The following is a 10,725-nucleotide window of genomic DNA, read 5'->3' on the forward strand; positions in this document are numbered from 1 at the left end:
TCAGAACTTAAGAGCGCCACTCTTCTCAAGTCTGCTGCTCCTACCAATCGTTGGGAAAAGCGGTAGGCTCTCGCCACAAGAAACCTGGCAGCTGGTTCAACAAGGGAGAAATGCTTTTAAGAAAAGCTAGTTCCAGCACCCACCCCCCATTTTCATCAGCAGTTTGATGTAACCTTAGAATGCCCCAGTGCTGCACTTCCCAATACCATGAGGAACTAAAGATGGGCATTGCCAGTTCCGTATGTGGAAGGAAAATGACTACCCTCCCCATTCCCTTCTAATGAGTTGGAAAGGCCAGTCCCAGGGTCACTCTCACCCATCAGCATGAAGAGCCCAAGGTTTTCTTTATTTTCTCCTCTTGGGTCAGTTTTAGGCAGATATCAGGAGCATGCCACTTGTTTGGCCTCCAGCAGTGGCTCCTCAGTGAACAGTAAAGCTGGAAATCTGTTTTTAAATGATAATTTGTGGCTTTTTGATACACAGGTCAGTGAGGTAACAGCAAGGTTAGGTGTATCATGCATTTTTCTGCTGTATGTTTGTGAAATTTAAGCAATTGAGATCTGTCAAACTCAGAACAGCACCTCAACTGCGCCTCTCAATTCTAACACAACTAGACATATTGGCAAATGGCTGAAAATGTTCAATTTATTGGACTTTATTTGGAATAAAGCTATTTTTTTAAAAAAGCATCAAACAGTAATTTTAAAATACCACCCTCTGCTCTTTATATTCAGACATTTTAAAGAGAATCAGGACTTTTTTCTCTGACATTGGAAAGAAATATTTTGAAAGAAAATCAAGATGTAATTGAATGGTATAACACTACTAACATTTCTGGCACTCTGCTCCAGAAACCTTGTGTGATGGCACCTTGCCAAATGGTACCTTTACCCCAGGATTCTGATGGTTACTTTCCCCTCCCATTGTTAATGTAGTATATGCCAAAAAAAAAAAAAAATTAATTAAATTCTGGTTAAGGTAATGAATAATACTTCATATTAAGCTATTATATCCGCCTAATTTGAGCTATACAAGGGGATTATGGAATTAATGTAAGAACGCCACACAACTTTAGGAAGCCTGTCTACATTGAATAAAATAATTTTATTTTTTTGTTTACAAAAGGTTATGGAAGCTGACATCTACTTTCAACCCAGATTTAACATAGGGGTTTCTCTACCTAAACATGTCAAACATTAAGGTCATTAAGAACTTTGTGAGGTTCAGTGCTATACTGTATGATAATATGTAAACAGATTTTGAAGACACTTTCCCCATTATAAACTTTGACACAGTATGCACAAATTTTAAAAAATAAAATACAAATGAAAACAAAATTTGCCTCAAGGGATTTCTTAGAAGTACAAGCCATTTCAGGAGTCTGCAGTGGCAAACTTCTACACAACTGAAATTTCCTTTTATCCCAGTGAAGAATAACTGGCTAAAGGCCATTCACTATCAAAGTGATGCCAGTAACATGGATTTGATTGTATGACTCCAGCACTTAAAAAGAGCACAGTGGTTATACATGGCTTTTAACCTTGGGCTACAGTTATGCTACCAAACTAAGCTTGAGTCTAAATCAGTCATGTAGAGATGTGTACGTCATCTGAACACTGTTTAGAGTCCTTAGTTTTCCAGATCTGATGGAGGTGCTGAAGGCGCTCAGAGGTTCTTGTGCTTACATTCAGGGCTGGGTGAACTTTGCAAATGCCCGATTCCTCCATTAATGACAGGCCACAGATCCCAAAGTATGCATGCAAAGCATCTGAAAACAAAATGGTAAAGGAGTTAGTTAAAATGTAAATGCTTCCTGGTGGATCATGCAGTAATAACCAACTGTTTCTGTTTTCCAAAACACCAACCAATTTTAAGCCAAGCCCTGAAAGATAAATGGCTAATAGAAGTTCCTAGTTATATTTTGCTTTATCTAATTCCAAATATAAAATAGTTAACCAAGCCCTAGGGCAAACTGAGTATGAGGAGATGGTCTGGAATGTCTATTCCTAAGATTAGATTCTAGGAAGCACAGCAACTTTATTCAGTAAAGAGCTCTCGCAGCTAGCTGATCACATAAAAGTGCCCGAGAGAGTCAGGAGCTTATTTAAAGCATTCCCTCCCAGACACTCTAAAAATATTTCCTTCTAAAACCAGAAGAGGATTTTTTTAGCATAGAAAAATTACTCCTGTTACAGTATCAGCAACCTCTGTAGATGAGGGCATAGGTGATAGCTGACTATTCATTAAAACAGCAAGATGTATTTTGGTACTAGCAGCTATGAAAAGGCAGAATCTGGAAAGTACAGTAACACCATAACACCTCCACCAGCCCATCCAGGGGGATTTCTCTAATGCTGGGGAAGAAAGATACCTCTTATATGGCCCTTCCAGCCATATCAATGCTCCATAACCTTTTTCGTTTCATTGTAATTTCACAACGACCAAACAGAAGTTTTTCAGATAGATATCTGCACATACTCCAGCCAAATATCCAAAAGAAAGCCTCCTTATAAAGCATCACTGTTGTGCTCACTACACACATCTCCTTCTGGGTGACCTCACTGAAAGTGTCTGGCAGTGACAGCTCACCCCTGGGAAAACTCCCCAAGCATGCTCACTGAAATCCCTTTAAAAAAGTACCACCCGACTGCCCATATATGGCAGATTTAACCCAAAGGCTCTGAAGTTGTGGCAGGACAGTGCAGACTAATGCAGAATTTACTGCCAGACAAAACATACTGACTGTGACAGCCTGAACTGTGCACTGCTTTTTCTATTTGAAGCAATAACAAAAATCTCCAGGCATTTGAAGGCCAGGAGTTGTGGAGACACATTTTGTGAATAAGGCACACAGGCAGAAGACAACCACGGAACAAAGCAAATGGATGAAGTCTCATTTGCACTGCCTCCTTGCCAAATCTTAATTTAGGCTGTTGTACTCAAATAGCTTTACAGTTAATGTTTTCCGTACATTTGATTTGTTTTCAGATTATTCTCACTCTCCATGTTTTATCAAGCTAATTCTTTGTTTCCCATTTTCCTTCTGCCTCAGCTGTGCTTTGTGTATGCTTCCAGATCGCTCTCCTTTTGTTTGTATTCTGTACTGCACTTTATGTTGGCTCAGCTACTATGGTGATGTGTGTGGTATATAAAAATCTAGATATTGGTCTTGGTACTGTCCTCAATACGGGGAAAGGGAAATATTTGGGGCCTATTCTCCTCTGAAGCTTTAACTGTGATGGGATTTACACACAAGTAGTGAGGGGGAAATAGATATTAATGGAATTCATTTTTAATGAGCCACTTGTAAAACCAAAAACAGATTTCTTATTGTTCTTGATACTTGTCACTGGGCAGCAGCAGAAATTAATGCAAGACAGGGCAATCTTCTTAAATGTCTAACAATGTGAAAGCTTTTTAAACAAAGAAAAAAGCTGGCTTTTGTTTGCCTTATGCAAACACTAGGGAAAGTGTATAATTAATTAATAGAACACAGGCCTATGAGTCAAGTGTTCCTGGATTTCTGCAGTGACAGATTCACCAGACAAATCACTGTCTCAGTTTCCCCATGTCAGCAGCTACATGGGAAAAATAGGAATAACAATGCTACAAGGGTGTTGAAAGACTTAATTTATTGTGCTCTGAAACAATGATAAAGATGTACTCTGCAATCCAGTATGCACATATCTGTCTAGTTTACTAAACATGGAATATTCTCCATTTTGCTGTCCTCACAATTTCTGAGAATCAGCTTGAAGTATTTCAGCTACAGTTGTACTTTCAGTGATTTTACACACACACGGAGCAGGGTTTCTTATTTAACAGCCCAGGGATCAAGAGTTACACTGGTCCAAACTTGCAGCTTTGCAGATCAAAACAGCACTTTTCCTGGCCCACCTATCAACAGAATTGTTAAATTCAATTTGCAGGGCCACCTATGGAGTCCTCACTATCTTCAAATCCTGCTCTGTTACAATGAAAGCAACAGGGTTCTTTAATTTCACTGAGAGCATGCTTTGAATTGCAGATGTAAATGAGGACAGAATTAGGTTGGGAGAACCTTTACAATAGCAGAGAACATAGCCTGGGATCTGAAAGTCAGGGTATGGCTACACTGGCACTTTACAGCGCGGCAACTTTCGCGCTCAGGGGTGTGAAAAAACACCCTCCTGAGCGCTACAAGATACAGTGCTGTAAAGCCTCAGTGTAATCAGTGCCGCAGCGCTGGGAGTGTGGCTCCCAGCGCTGTACGCTACACCCGTAGAGGATGTGGTTTACATGCATTGCTGGGAGAGCTCTCTCCCAGCGCTGGCGCTCTGACCACACTCAGACTTCAAAGCGCTGCCGTGGCAGCGCTCCCGCAGTGCTGCCACGGCAGCGCTTTGAAATTTCAAATGTAGCCATACCCTCAGACTGAATTTGCAGGGACTGTTTGCAGTTAAAAAAAACCTTTAAACTGCAAAATTTGATACGGAAGCCATTGACTCACAAATGTGGAATTTTATCATGCCATTTCTATAGTCAGTCACCCTTCAGGATAGAACTGCATTTTAATAAAGAAGGATAATCTCTTTTCAACTATGCCACTCTAGCTTTTCTTAAAATCAGGAACAGGAACTTATTTCAGCAGCTACATGGGAAAAACAGAAGGGGAAAAAGGTGTCACAGCAGACATACACAGCAATTGTAATTTTGTGAAGTCTTACATAGTTGATATTCAACAGCAGCAAAACACAAAGAAAATATACTAATTTGTTATAGGAGACATCCAGGCTTTCAGGATGTGTATATTTCATGAGCTGCCAAGGTTAGAAGAGAGTGGGGCATACCAGCGATTTTTTTTCTAGATACAGATAATGCCGGAGCGATCAGGATAAAACGTTCATAATCCCTGCAGTTCTACATTCAACCTGCCTGTTCCATTTTGGGGGTCAGGAAGAAAAAAGCTTATCACACGCACGCTCTCAAAAGAAGAGAGTGACGGTTACAGGAACACAGCAGACTTGCGTTGCAGGAAGTACACAGTGAGTATGTGCGTGCCCAATACAAAAAACAAAGTAGGAAAGTTCGTTTTTACCCAAATTTCAGTCGAGTCTTATCTTTAATACACACAGTTTTATAGTTTAAAATACATTTAAGAAACCTTTCATGCAGTTTAGCTTTTCAACAGGCTCCTTTTTTCTAGTGTATTAACAGAGCAAGAAGTGCATCTAGATAAAGAAAAGGGGGTTTTCAGTTCCCTTACAATGGTAATGGTTGATCTACAAGATGCACAGCAAATACCACTACACCTCACAAGACTTCAATCAATGTCCAAAGAATAATTTTTTCCCTGTACAATTTTGTCTGAACTCTTCCTTATTCAGCACAAAGTATCCTAGCTCTTCAAGGAAAAATGGTGGTTAGATGTTTGTTTAAATGGCTTTTAATGCAACAGGAACACTCTGGAGCTTCCTCTTGTATCAAGCTATAGGTCACTAAAATAATTAAACTAGTCAACTGGCTAGTAAAGCTGCATATGGAGGCTTGGGATGGAAACAATGTTAAATGTTAAATCTACACCAGAAAAGCTTGGGCACACCACAAGAATGATGCCATTTAGAAGGGAAGGAGGAGATGAAAAATTAAGAGGTAACAGAGACCTAATGAAAATACTGAGGTGCTACAACTGTTGTACAGCCTGGGGGCGGGGGGGATCCAAAAATTGCTTCTTGCTGAAAGTAACATTCTGACAGCTAAACGATTAGCAAGGTTATAGGATGAAGGAAAGATTGCTAAAAATCCACAAGCATTGTTTGCCTTTCCAAGCACGAACAGTGACGGGCCATGAGTTTTAGCCTTTACAGATTTACTCTGAGGAACGTATGTAAAAGCAATATCTTACTCAATACAGCTGCTCCATATGCACACTCAATTACACTCAATTATTTCCTCTAACTTTACTTTTTTTTTTTTATTAGCACTGCAGACCCAGTTACCAGACTAATACTTTACTAAGGCCTTGTCTATATACATAAATTGTACCACTTTAATTACACCAGAACAGTTAAAGTGATACAAAGCGTCTAGCATGGACACAGTAAGGAGTACAAAGGTGCTCATACCTGTATAGCAATTCCTGTAGAGAAGGGGAATAAGCTATGCTGGCATAAATCACTTTTATACCAATATAACAACTGTGTCCACACCAGGGACTATACCAATTTAAGTACTGGGGTGGGGGGGAAATCAACCCCCCCTACCCAATATAACAGTTAAACTGGCACAAAGATTACATGTAGACAAGGCCTAGGTCTCAGTAAGTTATACCTGTGCAAGCTCACAGAGCATGAAAGCCAATGAGACTGGCTCAGGTACTACTGGGGGCCTCGTTTGAACTGCAGACTATTACTGGGGATCATGCATGAGAAGGAAAGAACTCAGCTTGATCCCTGAAGAGTTTCTGCAGGACCAGCAGTTACATGCAAAGTGAGCTCATTTGATCTGGACACTGATATGATAAACACAGAAACTCACAACACCATTATTATAAGAGCAGAACCACTCTTTCAAACTTTAAATACTGTAAGTGCCCATAAATTAGCTCTACTAACTGAAATATAGCTAGGCCGAAATTTCTGTCACATGAAGATACTGAACAGTTGCTGCCTTTATTATGACTACATTTTATCTTCTTCAACTGAGTTTACAGACTGTTTATCCTCTTTATACTTTATCCTAAATGCTACTACAAGAGTTATTGCCAGTGCAAGGTTTGTTTTCACATTCTGATACATCTTCATTGAATTCCAGTATATTTTCAAATTGTATCCAAGATCTGATTACCTATTACTGAGCTACCTCCTTCCTACACATACATGGGCTCTAACAACTACACATATATCAAGCACATAATTATGCATGGAAGGGGTTAATTTTTATTGATGTCAGTAAACGTCAATTTTACCATACATACAAATCAAGGATGAAAATATTTTCATCTATAACAACTGAAATCTACACTTAGGCAAAGAAAGAAAAATGTTGATTAAGAAGCTGAATTTTATTTAACTCTCATCCACATTCATAGGGTAATGGTATATACCCTGTGAGCTGTGATAGCTCATCAACTAGTAGCCCTCCAACTAGACTGTTTTAGGACCTTCTCACATGTACACAGGTCAACCAAAAATGACTTTAGTTCAGCAACAAGGGGGAAAAGGGAAGTGAGAGCCCCTTACTGAATGAGGGAGGCAACCTAGTGAAAAAGGATGTGGAAAAAGCTAATGTACTCAATGCTTTTTTTGCCTCTGTCTTCACAGACAAGGTCAGCTCCCAGACTGGGAGCACAGCATGGGGGGGAAGTGACTAGCCGTCTGTGGAGAAAGAAGTGGTTCAGGACCAGGGGCGGCTCCAGGCATCAGCATGCCAAGCCTGTGCCTGGGGCGGCAAGCCACGGGGGGCGCTCTGCCGGTCTCCGTGAGGGCGGCAGGCAGGTTGCCTTCGGCAGCATGCCTGTGGAGGATCCACTGGTCCCGCGGCTTCGGCGGACCTCCCACAGGTGTGCCGCCAAATCCGCAGGACCAGGGACCTCCCGCAGGCAAGCCACCTAAGGCAGCCAGCCTGCCTGCCGTGCTTGGGGCAGCAAAATACCTAGAGCCCCTCCTGGGAAGGACTATTTAGAAAAGCTGGACGAGCACAAGTCCATGGGGCCAGATGAGCTGCATCCGAGGGTGCTAAAGGAGTTGGTGGCTATAGTTGCAGAGCTATTGGCCATTATCTCTAAAAACTCATGGTGATCGGGAGAGGTCCCAGATGACTGGAAAAAGGCTAATGTAGTTCCCATCTTTAAAAAAGGGAAGGAGGAGGATCCGGGGAACTACAGGCAAGTCAGCCCCACCTCAGTCCCTGGAAAAATCATGGAGCAGGCTCTCAAAAAAAAAACACAACCAATTTTGAAGCACTTAGAGGAGAGGAAAGTGATCAGGAAGTCAGCATGGATTCACCAAAGGCAAGTCATTGCCTGACTAACCTAATTGCCTGATATGATGAGATAACTGGGTCTGTGGATGAGGGGAAAGCACTGGATGTGTTATTCCTTGACTTAATCACAGCTTTTGATACAGTCTGCTACAGTATTCTTACCAGCAAGTTAAAGTAGTATGGACTAGAAGGTGGATAGAAAGCTGGCTAGATCATAGGCCTCAACGGGTAGTGATCAATGGCTCCATGTCTAGTTGGCAGCCGGTTTCAAGTGGAGTGCCCCAACGGTCGGTCCTGGGGCCCGCTTTGTTCAATAACTTCATTAATGATCTGGAGGATGGCGTGGATTGTACCCTCAGCAAGTTTGCAGATGACACTAAACTGGGAGGAGTGGTAGATATGCTGGAGGGTGGGGATAGGACACAGAAAGACTTAGACAAATTAGAGGATTGGGCCAAAAGAAATCTGATGATGTTCAATAAGGACAAATGCAGAGTCCTGCACTTAGGATGAAAGAATCCCATGCACTGCTACAGAGTAGGGACCAGGCAGCTAGGCAGCAGTTCTACAGAAAAGGATCTAGGGGTTACAGTGAAAAAGAAGCTGGATATATGAGTCAACAGTGTGCCCTGGCTGCCAAGAAGGCAAATGGCATTTTGGGCTGTATAAGTAGAGGCACTGCTAGCAGATCGAGGGTCGTGATCATTCCCCTCTATTGGGCATTGGTGAGGCCTCATCTGGAGTGGTTTGTCCAGTTTTGGGCCTCACACTACAAGAAGGATGTGGAAAAATTGGAAAGAGTGCAGCGGAGGGCAACAAAAATGATTAGGGGGCTGGAGCACATGATTTATGAAGAGAGGCTGAGGGAACTGGGATTGTTTAGTCTGCAGAAGAGAAGAATGGGAAGGAGGGTGGGGGTTGATAGCTGCTTTCAACTACCTGAAAGGGGGTTCCCCCAAGAGGATGGAGCTAGACTGTTCTCAGTGGCAGCAGGTGATAGAACAAGGAGTAATGGTTTCAAGTTGCAGTGGGGGAGGTTTAAGTTGGATATTAGGAAACACTTTTTCACTAGGAGGGTGGTGAAGCACTGGAATGGGTTCCCTAGGGAGGTGGTGGAATCTCCTTCCTTAGAAGTTTTTAAGGTCAGGCTTGACAAAGCCCTAACAGGAATGATTTAATTGGGGATTGGTCCTGCTTTGAGCAGATGGCTGGACTAGATGACCTCCTGAAGTCCCTTCCAACCTTGATATTCTATGAAGATTTATTTTATAGCAAAAAATGTCTATGAGATACAAATGTACTTCAAACATGTTGCACTGTTATCCTGTATTTTTAATAGTTCTGTGTACATGTTTTCTGCTAGTGAATATCTTGTATTATAACTACATCTCCCTCACTAAGCAAGCAATGTGGAGAACAGTGAATTTGTATGCACTGATCACTGCACATTGATGCTGATGTGTGAAAATGGCATACAGGCTTGCACTGTACAGGACTTCTGCTAGTTTTTCAATCTGAGAGTTAGATTTAGCTTTTTCTCCTAAAACATTAAGGAATTGTTCTTAGATTTGTAATGCATTTGGAATACAAATTTCCCTTATGACACAGTTAATGTAATATTTTTCCTCGACATTGCATGAAGATTAAGGACATTGCCTTTTTATATTTTGACACGTGATGTTGACAATTTGTGTTCTAATGGTTATAAAGTTACCTTTTTGGAATCTCAACCCCTCATTAAATATTGTCTGATGCTCTCCACTGTCTGAAACCCACTGAGTAATTTCTTGCAACTGTGAACATTTAAATGAATAAAAATGTTTAAAAATAAATCCTCCTCCTCTTCCACTTCCTCCATCAGTTATAAAAAGTAAAAATTGAACTCTGCAAGGCTACAGATAGATGAAAAGTTTTAGGTACCATTAGTACTTTAAGCTTTTTGCATTAGCTTTTTCAGAAGATTTAGCGATATTGTCTGATGTGCTCTTAGTATGTTTATTAAAAAGAACAGGCTCGGGAACATTTGTAAATGGGCCCTTGATAAATACCCATTACACAGTCTATGCTCTTTAGCTAAAATGTTTTTAAATACATGAAAATACTACTCAGATACTAAATAAATATGAACAGGTTGTTTGCCGTTTTCTCTCTTTCAATAAGGGGCAGTTTATTTGTGACATTTTAAACAAGGAAAAGGGGCAGAGGGAGATGTATACTTCACATTAAACATATTAGCTTTCCAATTAGGTGCAACAGTAAGCCATAACATTTCTCAGGGGGAAGAATTAAAAATATGCCTTTACTTGTGTTAAAAATGAGCCACCTCCTGGACCACTGGAATACATTTTGCAACACAAAACACATCAAGATTCTGAGAAATAAATTTACCTGGGTGGCTATCTGGCCACTTGGCAAATCCACCAACAAGACGATCTTGAGTTGACAAGATGTAATTTCTGTTTTTCTCAAAATTTGTATATTGGAATATTTTCAAGAGCTGGAAAAAAAGTTAGTGTTACAGAAATACCTACATAAAGAGCAGCTTTACCATTTTAACAGCTATAAGTGGCACACTGGGGCATAGTTATGGTAAGTTTTAGTATCCTGTCTTCTTGCAAGAAAGCAGCAGACATGTGTAGCCCAGTGTCTGTTACAGCTATCCCCCTATTCCATTTTGTTTCTTACAGCTGTCCCCATACTCCATTTTGTTCTTGTTCTCCTCCTGTGGCCACCCCTCCCTGGCTGTTAAGTTGTTTACCAGGG

The 10,725-nt window shown here is 41.0% G+C and overlaps 1 protein-coding gene across 2 annotated transcripts in view; it reads right to left on the reverse strand.

Annotated features, from left to right (window-relative positions):
• Positions 1 to 1,085: 1,085 nt before the first annotated feature.
• Positions 1,086 to 10,725, reverse strand: part of PGGT1B (protein geranylgeranyltransferase type I subunit beta) — a 74,668-nt gene continuing 65,028 nt past the window's right edge. For both annotated transcript variants that reach the window (XM_032789135.2, XM_075067163.1), the window contains exons 8-9: positions 10,351 to 10,459; positions 1,086 to 1,768 (exon numbers count right to left, since the gene is read on the reverse strand). In XM_032789135.2, coding sequence (XP_032645026.1) covers positions 1,587 to 1,768; positions 10,351 to 10,459 — 291 coding nt within the window. In that variant the 3' untranslated portion in view covers positions 1,086 to 1,586. The remainder of the gene's footprint in view (positions 1,769 to 10,350; positions 10,460 to 10,725) is intronic.

This window comes from Chelonoidis abingdonii, chromosome 6, assembly GCF_003597395.2.
Source record: "Chelonoidis abingdonii isolate Lonesome George chromosome 6, CheloAbing_2.0, whole genome shotgun sequence".
NCBI classification, from domain to species: Eukaryota; Metazoa; Chordata; order Testudines; family Testudinidae; genus Chelonoidis; species Chelonoidis abingdonii.